The sequence below is a fragment of the Trachinotus anak genome, unplaced genomic scaffold, assembly GCF_046630095.1.
Source record: "Trachinotus anak isolate AG129_WGS33_773 ecotype Australia unplaced genomic scaffold, CSIRO_AGI_Tana_v1 ptg000002l, whole genome shotgun sequence".
NCBI lineage: Eukaryota > Metazoa > Chordata > Actinopteri > Carangiformes > Carangidae > Trachinotus > Trachinotus anak.
The window spans coordinates 14117567-14134121 of record NW_027273853.1 but is presented as its reverse complement, the minus strand read 5'-3'; the positions used below and the strand labels follow the sequence as shown (position 1 = coordinate 14134121).

The 16555-nt window shown below is 42.0% G+C and overlaps 1 protein-coding gene across 3 annotated transcripts; it reads right to left on the bottom strand.

Annotated features, from left to right (window-relative positions):
* Positions 1–4039: 4039 nt before the first annotated feature.
* Positions 4040–14304, bottom strand: nr2f2 (nuclear receptor subfamily 2, group F, member 2). 3 transcript variants are annotated; one of them, XM_071499844.1, is made up of 3 exons: positions 13886–14304; positions 8866–9393; positions 4040–6734 (listed from the first exon to the last, which is right to left on the bottom strand). In XM_071499844.1, exons 1-3 carry the CDS (start codon positions 13923–13925, stop codon positions 6460–6462), a joined length of 843 nt encoding a protein of 280 aa, XP_071355945.1. In that variant the 5' UTR covers positions 13926–14304; the 3' UTR covers positions 4040–6459. The 3 variants fall into 3 exon arrangements, with proteins under 3 accessions (XP_071355945.1, XP_071355936.1, XP_071355925.1); XM_071499835.1 differs by lacking the exon at positions 13886–14304 and adding an exon at positions 10446–11719; XM_071499824.1 differs by lacking the exon at positions 13886–14304 and adding an exon at positions 10446–11727 and having other exon boundaries at positions 5825–6734; positions 8866–9411.
* Between the last annotated feature and the right edge of the window lie 2251 nt (positions 14305–16555).

The window sequence follows — 16555 nt, the reverse complement described above, 5'->3', positions numbered from 1 at the left end:
TAGGCCTATATCGATCAATACCTATGAAGTAGTCCTGATGAAATAATGCGCTCGGGTTTGGGAGGAGGCTGGGAGGGGGGTGGAGGAGGGGTGGGGTGGGGTGGGGTGGGGGGGGGGGGGGGTGGGCAGTCTAATATCCAGAAGAGTGTTTGCGGTCTCTTCAAATCATCCCCCTGGCTCACCGCTCGTCTCGGTCCTCCCTCTGCGTGTGTGATCGTGTACATTAGGACAAATCAAACCGCGGGCTCTGAAAAGGTGCCGTCTCCCCGCGCGGACCGCGGTCAGGGTCCCACTCAGGGGCCCGCCTCTCCGTGGAAGTTTAGTTGTTAGTTCGGCTATAAATACGCTTTTCTTTTTTAAATATAATAGACTGTAAGCGCCAATCCTGCTTATTCAGCGGCCAAATAGTTGCTTGCGATTTGATTTTATTTGGCATGCAACATTCAGACTATCATAGGGAATGCTGGCTGCTCCACTGGCATTGAGATGGGCTCACAGTGAGCGCGCTTTGGGTTGAAAGAAAACTGAAATAGCCTTCTCAAAATGGGGGGAAATTCAACATGGGGTATATTCACACTCTTGGTCTACATCAGCTGCAGTTGTCTTTATCTCCCTCTATTTATAGCGCCACAAAGCGCTGCGCCCCTTTTCAAAGTCTGGTAGTGTTTTTCTCTTCTTTTTTTTTTTCAAATGAACTTTGCCATGTTGGTGTTGATTGGTCCTTCTCTCTCTCTCTCTCTCTCTTTTTTTTCCTCCATTTTCTTCTTCTCATTTTTTTCCTTTCTCGCTAACCACAAATGAAAAGAGGTTTAGGTTAAATAGGACAAGTCCACTTCTACATCATATTCATATTATTTAAAAGGACTAAGACGATCGCCAGCTTTCATATCTGGGCGGAGTTGTGCACACAAGTCTTTACACTCTGCATGAACTCAGGGGGTCGAGAGCAGTGCCCGGAATATGTTTAACGCTCAAACAGGCTCATACCCACCAAATATCTGGGGACGGAAAAGCGCTGATGTTGTCAACAGCATGATCATATTTTTTTTTTTTTGGGGGGGGGGGGGGGGGGGGGCAGAGTTAGAAATTATAGCTGTGGGTCACATGTGACGTGCAACAAATCAGAAAAAAATAAACCCAACAGAGTTTTAATAAAAGTCTCCCAAATAGATTCCGTGCTTTTTGCGTAAATCCCTTCTTCTGATCATGAGGAAAAACTACAGCATCACATTGCTCTCTGCCAGGCAGAGGTGGCCAGTGGTCGCGTAGCAGCTTCTCCCTCCACACAGACGCACAGACGCAGTGGGATACAGGGTGGGTGACAGGTACTTAAAACACACATTACTTGTTAAGTTACAGCCTAATAGCGGTCGGCAGCTGCTGCGCTGGATGTACGAGGAGGCGCCTGCGTGTGCAGCGCCGGTCGCTTCTCCCTTTGTGCTAAAGTGAGCTGAGGTCTCCGAGGTCCCGGGGAGCTACAGTTCCAGGGACAGCGGGTAGATGGCACAATTTTCTTACATTTATGGGCAGAATGCAGGAAGCCCTGTGCACTAAGTAGAAGTGAAGGGAAATGTATTTTAATTGTAAAAGATAAAGAGGAACAATGTTCAGAAAATGGAAAATTAGATAGAATTAAAAAAAACCCCAAAAAACAAACGATGTCTGTTGATTGAGGCTTTATCACCATTTTATAGCTATTTTTTTTTTAGAAAAGAGAACAATGATGACAAATAATAATAATAATAATAATCTCTATTATTAACAATGGTGATAATAATGATCTATCTTTCTTGTAGTCTTTTTTTTTCGCTGTAGTCTATAACATAAGGAACAGGTGTCCCACCTTGCTAAGCGTTTGACTTGTGTGATACACTGTAAATGAGCTGCGGCGCCTCAGCCTATATATGCAATAAAGCGCATGCTGGATGGGCTAATTTGTCATAGTGATAGTGCCAAGGTGCAAATAATGTGCACATTTGTCGCTTAACTGTGCGGGCGTGCGTGTGTGCATGTGCATGTGCATGTGCATGTGTGTGTGTGTGTGTGAAAGAGACAGAGGGGCAGAGGAAAACTGCAAACCATATCCTTATCTTATTAAACAAATAGCCCCACTAATAGCCCGTGAGCCCTAAATAAGTTCTCAGCTTCAGTGTGTAAACCCCAACAAACGTCAACCATCAGCACAGACTCTACTGTACACACGCCTCGGCCCCGCAGCATCCTCCACAGCCTGCCAGCCAGTGGGATTGTTTTTTTTTTTTTTTTTTTTTTTTTGGGAGGGGGTGGGGGGGTGGGGGGTAGGCCTACCAGCTCTCGTGTGTCAAAAAGTTCTCACGTCACGCAGACGTAAATAAAAGTGACGTCGAAGCGAGTTACACCTCATTAGTTTTTTTGTGCAATGCTAATAAAGGAGTAGAAGTACAAATTATAGAGTCCAGCATATACATCACGCTCTGTCAGCTAAAATCAAGCCGGGGCAATGGTGAGATCCGACTCATCCAAACCCACTGTGAAGCTCTGCTTATGATTTCTGCCTGAACTCTGCGTCGTTCAGAGGCTTCAACCCCTCCCGGGCTAATATTGTGAAGGAATGGTGACCCGAGGGGTTTTTTTTTTTTTTTTTTTTTTTTTTTTTGAGATGGCTGTACTGTAAATACTGGTCCAATGAAATCATGTTGGCTCAGTGGTGATGGTTTGTAGGCTGATGTCCACCTTTAATTATCAGTATGGGCTCAGACTGGCCCCAGTGTGTGATATACCTCAGAGACAGTTTGGCTGGACAAGCAGTGAAAGCATCACTGTATGGATAAACAGCGCTTTCAGCAAGAAGCCGAGGATAAAAGACCATCAGCATCACATCATTATCGTCATTTTCATCATTATCAACAGCAACAAAACCACACAGTCACTCTCACTCAAACACACGCACACACACCACGACCACCACCATCACCAGCAGCAGCAGCAGCAGCAGCAGCAGCAGCAGCAGCAGCAGCAGAAACCCTGCTAAAGTTGGCTTCCATACCCATCCTGATTAAGCTACTATACAACAAGGCTAATGCTATTCCAAGCCAAACTCTCAACTAAGCCAATATTAGGCTGCTAATATTTACGGATAGGCCAAAGGTTTATAGCATCTCAATAGCACGCGTGTAAATAATTGGCATTTAAACCCATCACGTCGACTTCTTGGATATTCACACATTTATATAAATATATAGGCTATGTATAGGCTATATATACAGTTAAACTGCATTGGATAGGGTTCAGAAAGTTCCAGTAGTGTTAATGAGGCTCAGTGGTGCAGTTGGAAATAAAAAGTATAGACCATAATAACCACATAACAGACAGAAAGCGATTCGATTTTCAGAAAATAATTCAAACTTTTCCCCCCTCCTTTAGTATGACTTAGATTATTTGGATGCTACTATTTCTGATGCAGGCTATAAACTGGGCCCATATGATTTCAGCCAATTCATATTTATGAGAGCGCTCCGAAGGAGAAACTGTATTCCGCAAATAAAGCGATGAGCTGGGTGTTTTCCTCCGCAGTCCCTGTCCCGTGTGAGAGGGGGGGGGGGGGGGGGGGGGGGGTCCACTGCTATGAGATGTTATTATGTGCTGGGGCAGAGCGACTCAGTGCAACTGCTGTGTACTTTCCATGAAGTTTAACACACAGCAACCTTCAGTCCACTGTTTTCCAAAGAGTCGAGGAAATTACAGATCGGCAGTTTTACAGAAAATAATCAGAATCAAAAAAAAAAAAAAAAAAATGAAGGCGTTGAGCGGGACTGGTGGCTGATTGATTAATTAGATTGATTAATTATTTTGTAATTCATTAATCACTTTCATAGGGCAAAAGGGCAACATCCTGCCACAGCAAATTGACTCCAGTCCACCCCCCCCACCCACCCACCCACCCACCCCTCCAACCGACCACACACACCACACGCACGCACCGCACACGCACACGCACACGCACACACAGGGACAAGTTCACACGTACGCTTGGGAAGTAAGAAAACATGAAAAACTGGGGTTTTCAAATTCATAAATTATAATTTAATACCAAGAACAAATTTACAGCAGAATGCTTGTTTACAATAAGCTAACACAAACAAACAAGAATTGTGTTCAACTATAAACTTTCACACACACTCACATATATCACTTGCAATTAATAATAATAATAATAATAATCATAAAAAAAGTATCTATACGTTATCAATACCCTGCAGTCATATATTTTTATATATTTATATAAAAACGTGGGTCAGTTTAAACTGTTCATAATTACAATCATGTATCATTCTCTGGTCCATTATGTGGCCACGAACAGCCAAAGATCAGTGTTCAATCAGTGATCCCTTTTAATTCAACCACAACATGGTGTTTTTGTGTGTGTGTGTGTGTGTGTGTGTGTGTGTGTGTGTGTGTGTGTATATGTGTGTTGAAGAAAAGCCTCGAAACAAGGACAAAATCGCTCGCTTCCAAATACTCGCACGCACGCTCGCACACATTCCCACACCCGCACACGGACACGCACACGCACACGCACACCACGGCACCTGTCGAAGACCAAAGGAGCAATAACACTAAAGTTAAAATATCAGCTCCTTTTTCCAAACCTGCTCACCCTGTTTTAAGTCTGTAGCCTAATAATGAACGTCGTTTCTTTTTCTTTTTTTTTTTCTTGTTTCTTTAAATACAAGGGCTAGTGTACTGAATGCACAGATTATATCTATACAGTCAAAAACCAAAAAAAAAAACCAAAAAAAAAAGAAAAAAGAAAAGAGAGAGAGAGAGAGAGAGAGAAAACATTTACATTTATATATCAAAGGTAAAATAGGTTAGCGACCTGTGGCCATGCATTCACAGTCTAAATATACATGAAAAAGAAAACATTTGTAGTAATATGTATATACATTAAAAACATAACTTTCAGTGCTACTAGCTAAGTCTGCCACTCAATTTTGAAGACGTTGTATTACCGAGAAAAAAAAATGGCAACCACAGATTTTTCTTAATCACATATACTTTGTATAAAGGAAAAACTCGTTGAAATGAATTGACCTATATTTACAAGAATACTGCCTCTAATCAGTGTTTTTCAGGTGAAACACACGACTGAAGTTTCAAATCTAATTGTGTTCCCCCCAAAATGTTGTAGGCCTACTTTAACAACGTTTTGATAAGAAATCACATCATGCTTGTCAGGCACTTAATGCTTGAAGTGAATAAAGGGTGACATTTCAGGGACGCTTTAATAATACTGCTATTAAACACTACTCTGGATAGGCTTCCAACTTTTATGACCCTTGACCTCTCCAATTTTTTTTTTTTTTTTAAAACGAGACAGTTATGAACAGTCAGTTTGAACCACTGCAAGCTCTTAAACGCACATATGGCGCATTTAGAGCAACCTGTCTCAGGTATAGGCAACTTGTACTTTTTCTTTTTTCTTCATGATTATATCCAATTGGGGAACTGAAGCCAAATATTCAGAGCTGATTGGAATGGGGAAGATTATTCGCCAGATAATTTGAATCGTGTCAACTCGTCATGTCTGCGAGCGTCAAACTAACAAATCCATATTTTTCATAGAACTTTTGTGGCTTTAGTCAAAAAACAGAAGTGGGAAACAAAAGTGGATCCTGTAACTTCATATTAATAAAGAGCAAAATGTTTCCGCTGAATCATTAAGTTGAACATGAACTCCAAAAAACCTCCCCTTTTCCCCCCAGATGTTATTGGTCATCCTCAGAATATAAGTGCGCTTGCAGCATTAAGCCTAGATTATAAACCTATACTCCTATTGCTGTGGTTTTAATTCTTTTTAGAACTTTTTTTTTTTTTTTTTTTTTTACATTATTTCACCTTTTTCAAAATAAATCATTGTCTTAGAAAATAACACCACCTGTACTACAGAAATCACATAGGCCGGTTTGGAACCAGAAAGGAGAAACAAAGAAAGTACAAAACACAGCTATACATGGACACAGGACAAGTCATTTGAGAAAAGAAAATTCACGTTTTGTATTTTCCCTTTCTCCAGGTTTTTTTTTCTTTTTACCCAAATTATCATTTTTAAATGCACTTAATACTTAAATTTTCCTTATAAGGATCAACAAAATCCCTTTGCCTTTTTTTCCTCATTTTCTTCTTTCATTAAAAAAATGGATCGACACAGGTTGTTCTGCATGAACACTGGGAGCTTGTATCTGCCATTTTGAAAGTTCAGTGGATGTCTCAATTTTTTTTTCTTTTTCTTTTTTTTTTTTTTTTTTTTTGGGGAGTAGGGGGGAATTCACAGTCATTTACGTCAATGTCTTTCTTCATGAAAGCCAGCCCCGTGTAACAGCCGGTTGGTTTTTTATTCCTTCCACAAAAGCAGCTATAATCATTGTAGTCTCGCAGCCCCCCCAACCCCACCTTTTGTTTGTTCGTCTCCTTCTTGGTTTACTGAATTGACATGTAAGGCCAGTTAAAACTGCTCCCCGACAGCAACATATCCCTGATGAGAGTTTCAATTGGGGTTTTACCTACCAATCGGACGAAAAATAATTGTTCTATGACCGAGGAAGAGACTGTGCGGAGGGAAGGCAAGCGGAGTAACAACTTCCCAAACCGTGTTGGCTGGTTGGGATACTGGCTCCGGACATATTCCTCCAGGGCGCACTGGGACTTCTCCTGCAAACTTTCCACATGGGCCACATCTGAGAGGCCACAAGCATCTGAGAGGAGGGGGGAAAGCAAATAAACATTAATAAAGTGTAACCTAAAGTGTTTCTCTCACTAGGAGCTTTTCTCCCACTGTGGTGATAGACTGGCGAAAACTGGTGAAGCCTGTCATAGCCTTTAAAAGCACATTATTCTCACCTCATCATATGTAGAAGTTAAGTTTTTGTGTCTCGACGCTTGTTTTCCTAAATAACTAGAGCACATGTTTTTTGTGTGTATGAGAATAATTTAAGACTAGCATAGTAATCATGATTATATCGCACTACACGAATAATTATCACACCACAGATTAAATTATAGCTCTACGCTGTGGTGGTAAGTCATATTACCATAACAATTATATATGCTTAAATATATATATATATATATATGTAAAAATAAATAAATAAAAATAAAACTTTAACTTTATTTTGCCAGCCAAGAAGCAGCTGAAAATGGGAGCCTCGCTTTCCCACTGTTTTAATTCAGTGCTCCATATTTGACCGCTCTTACAGCTCCGTTCTTTCTCTCCAGAAAAGTCACTTTATTAACAAAAGTGAACTAAATAATGAAGCATATTCACAGCCAAAGACTGTGTTTTACATGGGCCTATCTTTCCCAGTCAGAGGCAGAGCGAGGAAGAGGGGAGGGGGAGGGAGAGAGGGAAAGACAGGGAGACCTACTGACCTTTAGTGAGCAGAGATTTAGCTTGGAAAAAAAAAAAAAAAAAGGGCCCATAGCCTACGGAGCTGCCGTCATACTATACCATCAGAGGCGCATAATCACTATCTGTGCTGCTGCGTGTGGGCGGCAGCTGATTATGTGCCAAAAACGCTTGTACGCGCATTGGTTAAGTTTGTAAAGTTTATGCATGACAACAACCAAACCACCAAAGTAGCAAAGGCGTGTCATTCAAGCTATAACACACAGCTCATGTTCAAGCCTCCGGTGCTCAGGTATGGAGGAGACAAATTAAGCCATCGTGTCTCGATAAAAGCTTTAATAATAAAATCCAATCACCTGAAATGTCCTGAAATGTGTGTGTGTGTGTGTGTGTGTGTGTTTGTTTTTCTTAAAAGAAGAGGCTAACAAGCCACCACAAGAACAATAGTGGGCTTCTATAGGGCCAAATGAAATACAGAGGCTGATGGCTTGCAGGTATGATATCATTTCAAAGACATGCATTCACTCTATGGTGAAACCTTGTAAATCTCTTCCACACGTATATTTTTTTTATTTTTTATTTTCCCCTTTAATGGTGTGGGTAATGTAACAAAATATCTGGGAAGTTTGGGTCATGACCTAGTTCTGGAGCAAGTCCAGAGACGCCTTGAATCCTACAAGGCGGAGAGAGAATATTTCTGCAAATAAAAATGAAAGCCGCCCCTCCTGTCACTGCTCAATATCACACCATACTGTTGGATACTGACATATTTGCAATTACAGGGTGTGCATGGGTTCTACAAGCTTTTTCTCGGACGTGTCTGTCCCTTAAATGACAAGAGAGCGTTGAAACCTGCGCTTTGCTTTTACTGTGTGCAAATGGGACATTAGGCTTGTCTTTCTTTTTCTATTCCCCTCCCCCTCGGAGCCTGACATCATTTATATCTGTCATTCCCTACAAACAAGACGTGGGGTATACACACATTGATAAATGGCGGAAAAAAAAAAAATCAAAGTGCAGCAATTCATCTGCAAGCTATTGGACTCTCCAAAAGTGTGCTAACAGCTAGATTTTATTATGCTTAAGGCAATTATTGTGTGTATGTTATCAGTCTTATTTAACTGGGGCTTATTTTCTAATGTTTCAGTCAGGCTGCACTTTCCTCTGTTGTGCTGTCAGTTTAATTAAAAAATCTTTTGTGTGGTCATGCCACAATTTCCAGTTTAGGCCCGTGTATGTGTCTGATAAATCAGTTGATTAATCAAGAGGTTTTATAATTTAGTAGCCTAGGGCCTATCCACCAGTCCTCCACCATGAAGGCAGCATGGGCGACCATTTAAGCAGGATCTTCATCTAAATCAAGCAACAACCTCTAGCCAGTGTAGATATATTTAGGTCAGTGTTGATTTAGCTGATGTCAGTGTGCATGTTAGTGACATTCACACAGGCTGAACTTGGAGTGTGCCAGTCTATTGTCTTACCTGTGGTGAAGAGCACAATTGCCTTTAAGCAGCTATATTCAGCAGAGTCAACGTGCAAAGCTTTGAGCTTTTCCACTTGTTCTTGGAAGATCCTAATGTGGTCCATAAAGGCCACCACTCTGTCCGCAGACATGGGGGAGGCGTGAAGGCCAGCCGCCGCCAGGAGAGGAGCCACATGCAGGGGCATGGAGCACTGCGCGGCGTTGAGCACAAATAACTCACTCCACGTCAACCTCAGCAGAGCCACCTGGTCTGTGATCTGAAGGTCTGGAAAGAAGGGAATATTCCTGGCCCACTCCACGGCACTGAAGAGCATCCTGGCTGCTAGTTCACAAATGTTCTCGATGCCCATTATGTTGTTGGGCTGCATGCACTGACTGCCATACCGGGACGTCGGGTAGGGCTCCGCTCTCAACAGAAGGGAGATATATCCGGATAAGTAGGAATGGCAGTGGAGTGGGTCTCCATTTGTCAAGGCGAACTGACCGTGGTGTGGCTGTGTGGGTGGCACCCGTCCCCTTTGCACGGCTGCAGTAAAAAGAGAAACTACAGATATTGAAGCCTGAATTCTACAAATGATCACACACAGTCACTGTGAGCATGGAAGCTGCTGTCAAATTATCTACATTTTACGCTGACTGCTTAAAGCTTACGCCTTCAGAAAATAAATGACACAGCGTGCTTGCTATATAATATCAAAACACACACACACACACACACACACACACACGCGCACACACACACACACACACATTATGTTATGGCGTACGAGTTTAAAAAAGACAGGTTGCATTCATAATAACGAGGCAGCAGTGAGACAAACCAATGCACTGAAACACTAGAGATGCGCCTTAAACACGTTTAACACCAGCCATGTATATGTCTAGCTTTAAAATGATGTTATTCAGCAACAGCAACATGAGCTGGCTGTGAAGGAACACAAAGAGGGCAAGAGAGACCTTGCATGTTTAACCCTTAACCCACTTAGCAATTCATCTCGTTTTACCAAACATGCAGGCCTATTTTTTTTTTTTCTCGACATGATATTCAAAGAAATTCTTGAGGGTCTGCGGAGGCTTCGTGGGCATAGTTCGAGCTGACGTCCAGCTGCAGACACAGTGAGCAAGAAAGGCAGGATAGATGCAGAGATGTAGCCTGAACACGCTATGTCTTAATTCGACACTCGCCATAATAGCGCAGGGAGGCTATATTGTATCATCTATTCAATACAGATGTATCTCTACGCCCATTGCTTTATCTGGATATAAATTCGATAGCCCCCGACTGCCCAGGGCTCGGATCTTATTTGTGAAAGGCAGAGATATGAGGCGCTGGAGCTGGATACTAGAATGCAACGCTATCCGGCGAGCCCCGTCTCGACCACAGCAGAGAGCGGCTCCATGGCGTGCTCCAGCCGCACAGCCTCGGAGGGAACAGTCGGGAGGAGAGAGAGAGATAGAGAGAGAGAGAGAGGGGGAGAGAGCGAGCAGGCTATGGGGGCGACATTATATGGTTTCATGTCTGGAAGCATACACACGCACAAACACATACATGGATAAGAAAACAAAAAGTCCCAATACCTTCCCGTCTCATGCCGACTTTAAGGCATTTTTTGAGGCGGCAGTACTGACACTGATTGCGGTGGTGCTGGTCGATTGGACAATTCCTGTTGGCACGGCATGTGTAAGTGAGGTTCCGTCGTACGCTCCGTTTGAAGAAGCTTTTGCACCCCTCGCAAGTAAACTGGCCATAGTGTTTGCCACTGGATTTATCCCCACACACCACACATTCAATGTGCTGTGGCTGTTTCTCCGACTGCTGCGTCGTCTGGTTCGTCGGCGTGGACTGTGTGTTGTTCGGGGGTCCTTGGACCGGAGTCTGAGGGGTCGGAGGGGCGACCTGAGAGGCTGTCAGATTCAACTGGCCTGGTTGAGGGGTGGGAAGAGATAGTCCTCCTTGGGTTTGCGAGGAAAGGGTGCCTTGGGTGTCAGCCACATCGTCCTGGGAGCCTCTCCACACTACCATTGCCATATCTATCAGTCAACGTAAAGAAACTTTTTGTCTGCCGTTTTGGTGTCGCGGTGAATAACGTCTCAAGGAAACGCGGTAAACTGTGATTAACAGCCAGACACACAAAATGCCAAATCTAGCCTACGTTGAATCCACTCTGAACCTCCCGAAAACTGTCGATTTATTGCTGTTGGAGACGCTGCGAAGCACGTTTTCAAAACTGATGCGATGGCGATCTGAGTCGCTGCCTTGCGCTTAAAGGCCAAGTCCAGGGGCGCTTACAGTCAGCCATCCAGTACACCCATCAATGGGAAAGGTAGGCTAAACATTAAAATAATCAACCGAGGTAGCATGGGCTGTTCAGTGAATGATGGAGCAGGTTGGTGAGACCGTTGCCTGCAAGCAGCGTAAAACAATTGGTGAGCACACTGTAGCAGCTACTATCAAGTTCCAGCACAAGTCTTGAAGAAAATCACCAACTGGGTAAAAAAAAAAAAAAATTTGCGTCTTCTTCCTTTTCTTCTTGTGAGGTAGCGCCAGCGAGCGCGCAGCTGAAGCCAATGTTTTTGAGAGCCTGGAATATGAAGACAACTCTCTCCCCCCCCTCCTCAAAAAAAAAAAAAAAAAAAAAAGCGAAAGCACTAAAACAAAAACAAAAACAAAAAAAAAGAAAACAAAGATCACAACCTACAAACCTCCTCCGTGCACTGAAAAATAATAGGAAAAAGGAGTAGAGATTCAAAGTGATCAAATATGTTAAAAAGGCGGAGGTTAGGAAGTGATTTGCGATTGGTAGGAGCCGGGCTGGCAGAATGCTTTCTCTCTGATCAGCTCACTGAGCTCTCTATATAGTGAACTTTGACACGACTGCTGCAACTTAGCACACGTTACCATGGAGATCAGCTGCCATATAAGGAAGGAGAGTGTGTTTGACTGGTCAGAGCTCAGGGACCTCCCCCTGAACCCCATTGGCTAGTCGGCACTTGTGCTACTTGGTACCTTGCCAGAGCCAGCATGGAGGTCGAGAGGGCCGCTTGGTCCTAAAAAGAGACGTTTTTCGGGGAGAGAGAGAGAGAGAGGAATCGTTTCTAGTCACTCATGTCGCCCAGACTATAGGCTATACTCACATGCACGCCCGGTAAAGCCATAGCAATTTCATGAAGAAGAAGAAAAATTAATTTAATTCTTTGCCTCATATCGTGTTACAGTAGTCTATATCCGGTAGCTCCATAAAAATGCTGAAATATGAAACGAGATTTTGTCCCTGAGACACAGTTGCACTTTGTGGACATGATCTGTGCTCATTACAATTACAACTGTCTATCCATTGTGCCTTTATGTATGTGGATATATAGACAGGCGACACTTCTGAACATAAAGAATACACAAAAATAAGGCACTCTGGCCGGATGATACTGTAAATGAAGATTAGAAAACATTGTTTAGACCGATGGACACAAAGCAGCAGATGAAGACTTCAGTTTGTCTAGAAACATCTACACTAAGGCCAGGCACTGAAAAGGGTCACCCACCAGGTGAGCAAGACAACAACAATACCTGCCATTTGAAGTTCCTATATTTGTATAGGCTAACATACCTATTAGTGCTTCTAAACACACCAGCCCTCCATTCATCACAATCCACACCTCTTACAAAAATGTTATGATAGGCTACTGACATCATCTGGGCGCCCGCTGTAGCCTGCTAATCCCCCTGACCACCAGAATCCGGGACTCACAGGGTCAGAAAGGCCAAAATGTGGGTCTCAAAAGTCAGAGCTTTGTCTGGATGTGGTCAAAAACGTGAAGTGACTACAGCTTTACATAGGGGCTATATTTGAAAAATGTCACTTGAGGTCAAAGGCCGTGCCCTTCACATTAAGGTTAGGGTGAAAAAGCAGAGACACTTTCTGATAAACAGCACTGTAAAAGCTGTGAACAATAATGTCTGTCAGCTGTTGCCCTATAATAAATATAATCTACAGTTTGTGATAATGACGAACACAGTGAAGGATACCGTGCATGTAAAACGGGGTCAGTGCTTGTCCAGAGTTGCTGCCAGTAAGGTTAATCGTTTTTGGGTTTTTTTTTTTTTTTTTCCACGCTTGTTATAATCAGCGTTAACTTTCCCCCACGCCCGGAGGCTATCAAACTTGAACTGCAGGTAAAAACTTCACGGAGCCATACAGATGGACCTATACCCTGAGCTGTGTGTTGGTCTATAGAGAGATCAGCAGCAGCAGCAGCAGCAGCAGCAGCAGCAGTCTGCATTGTCCCAGGATGTATTACAGTATATGGGTGCCCCCTAGCGTATGAATTTGTTTTGCTTCAAACGAGATTCAATTTAGAGGAGCCATCCGACAAGGAAACCGCTTCAGTCTCGTCTCTCGCATCGACCAAACTAACAAGCACCATTTTAAACTGATGACTGTTTGTTTAAATTCTGTTTTACATGACTTGGACGGCAAAGCTTTGAGAGTTGCCAAAGTTGGATTTACTTTTTGCCACTTCAGGCAGTCCCAGCGGTGGTATTTAGACCAATTATGTCTTTATTCTAAAACAAATTAGCCGATTATATTTTGACTGCATGACTATTTTGTCGGTTTTATTTACAGATCCCGCGAACATGGAGAGTCTGTAAATAAAAACACTCCGCAAGGTATCGACTTATCGGGGAGCCAGTTTTGCTTCAAATGGTAAGTATACATTTATTTTGCACACTTTATTATGATAAATCAGCGAAGCAGCCATGCTTTATTCCTCTGCCCTAAATTAAATATTGTCTAAATGAGCGAACAGGCTGCAGACAGAGCAGGTAACGTACACATATACGATATTCGCACAGTGCGCACAGAATACGGGCGACTCTGTCAGATATTTTCGCGTTTTATCCAAGTGTTAATTTATATGATGATCACAATAAGCCCAACTGGTTTGCAAATAGCCATTCATAAAGTTATTTGATAGTGAGTGTGAGGCAGGAGGCTGTATTCTTATAGTAACAAACCTACCAAATGCATATGTTGCTGATTCGTCCGTAGCGGGATGCATCTTCTCTCTTATTCAGAATATATTTAGTCTCCCCTTTTTCGACACAGTGCTCAGATTGAAACTGGCAAAGCTTCCTCTCCAACAGACGGGATCAAACACACAAAAAAAAAAAAAAAAGAAAAAAAAAAGCACGCTGTTTATTTGGTGAAATTGCAGTGTCTGATCATGCAAAAACTTTGGAGAGCCGAAACAAACAACTGATTCACGTCATGTGTTGTTCAGCGAGGAACTGGAAATATAAGTTGACGTGTCGATCCGAGCAGAATATCATTTGACTGCCTCTGGAAACGATAAGTAGGCTTCACAGCAAAGCAGAGATCCTGTGCGCCTTTTCTCTCCTACAGTAATGTGGCCAAAACGCGCTCGTACGCCGCTGCTTTGTGTGGGCTATTGAGGAGTGAGGGAGGGGGTGAAGTCAGAACAGACACCTGTCTTTAAGTATGGCGGGCATGCATTATGAGATTGTGCATATTGGAAATTAAATGGAGATTGGAGGTAAAGATGCAGTAGGACTTGTGATTAGAGGTGTAATTAAAGCTGCCTAAAATTCACATTTTAATGTAAAAAAAAAAAAAAAAATGTATTATGTTTAACTGGAGCCTATAAAACAGCAGGGAATTATTATTATTATTATCATTATTATTATTTTTATTATTCTACTTTAATTAAAATTGATAATTGTAATTAAAAAATTACAGTATATACATTACACAAAATAAAAAAAAGCGACTAAATGAACAATGATGTCTCTTTTTTTTTTTTTACAGCTTCACCTCTGACAATTATACATTATGCAGAGAATAAGGAGGCCGATATATGAAATGATTATATCCTCAATTAACCTCGCATAAATCTACACTGAGATGAAATACTGAGTAGCTTTTTCACGCATAAACATTTCCACACCAACCACAATTGATCTGCTATATTAAGCCCCCCCCCCCCCCCCCCCCCCCCCAAAAAAAAAAAACTCTTGCGCTGAATTTCTTTTTCTTTTTTTTTTTTTTTTTGTTTATTTCCCGGGTTGAAAAGTTTCCTCTGTGTGATTAGTAGTTTGTTCTCCCTTCAAGCAGAGGATAAAAGCACCATGTATGCTCAGCAAGCCGGCATGCACACAACAATAGCACTGCCCAACGGGAGCAGTATCGATTAAGACGAGACAGAGGATGTCGCCTGCACTAAATATTTACTGATCACACACAAATAGCTGGATCTTTAACGATTTCCCATGCTCCGGCTCGGAGAGAGGACTAAATCACTTTATTATTGTTAGTAAAACAAAGCACACGCTCTGGAGGACAGGAGTGGAGATGTGCTGATTGGGATAAGTGCAGTTAAATGAATCGACAGTGAACAGATAATAGTTGAGATTTACGGGCGTGCAAAGAAAAAGCTCTCACTCATGTATCAGGTTAAACTGACAGGCAGCGCGACTGGTAAATCCTCCTATATGCTAAAACGCGCCAGAAAGACGTAAAGTCAAACAGATTGCGGAGTAAAGAAACTTCACACCAGCAGGAATTCGGGTCAGAAATATCTCGCCTATACGTCTGACTCTTTCAAAGCAGTTTTGAGATATTGGCTATAATGCAATGCATCGTCCCACTGACGGCACGAAGCTGCTCTCACACTTGTGCAAAAAGTCAAAAGTGAAATAAAAGTGGACTTTAATCTTATCTCTGCCTTCACCACGTCCTCAGTGTGGATAGAGGAATACTGACCCGCAGGGCTGCAAGTTCCCGCTCTGATTAACCCCTCCAGACCCGCGCAGGAGCAAAGGTTAACCAGGCTAATCAACTTCAAGAGTCTGATTGAATTAGATGACTGAGGAATCAGGACACAAACTTAATTGTCTCACTTAAAAAAAAAAAAAAAAACACCATGAAGAGAAACGCTGGTCATTTTCCACTCAATTTAAAACTTAAAATATCAAAAAAAAAAAAAAAAAAAATTGGGGAATTAATTGTAGATAACAGAAGAGATGATTTGCTTTTTAACAGGCAACAGGTTTCATCTGTTTTTAGAATGAAGTCAAACATTTCCAACATAGGCTACTTTCAATATACAAAACTGTCTTTAACACCCACAGATTGTTCCCTGCTTGATAAAGATCACTTGATTGATGGCGGTTGTGCCCCATATGTCATGGCATTTTTATCTGCTGCATTGCATAATATCAATCAGTCCCCTTTAACTCTCTAGTAAAGGTTTTATCTCTTGTCTCTTTATAGCAGTGCTTCACCGGGATGTTATGATATTGCTTATTTGAAAAAAGATGGAGAAAAAAAAAACTAAACCAACTAGTCAAATGTCTGCTTGTACAGTGTGCCTCTTCTAGCTAAAGAATATTTGCTGACAAAACCTAATTTAAGTTTCAAGAAGTTACTTTACACTCCCGTAGTAAGATGATCACACGGAGAAATATAACTAAAACATAACATGAGCTAAATATTCTCATAAAGGGATATTTTAACATTTAAACTTTAATTGTATACAAGATTTTAGAGGGCATAAAATAACTGGTAATATATTTTTTGGCATATGGGTTTCATCCCAATAACGTGTGCACATCCTCATAGCATTTAGTTTCTTTAGACCGGACTTATTGTCTTTCTCTGTGGTGGACAAGA

Bases quoted from the DNA above. Each gene is read 5' to 3' on its own strand.
- nr2f2 (XM_071499824.1), bottom strand. From the start codon at position 10,896: ATGGCAATGGTAGTGTGGAGAGGCTCCCAGGACGATGTGGCTGACACC. The intron at 9,412-10,445 runs GTATTGGGACTT...CAATATCTGTAG, and splicing joins AGTCGGCATGAGACGGGAAG to TTTCTCTTTTTACTGCAGCC. The intron at 6,735-8,865 runs GTAAGACAATAG...CCCTCCTCTCAG, and splicing joins AATTGTGCTCTTCACCACAG to ATGCTTGTGGCCTCTCAGAT.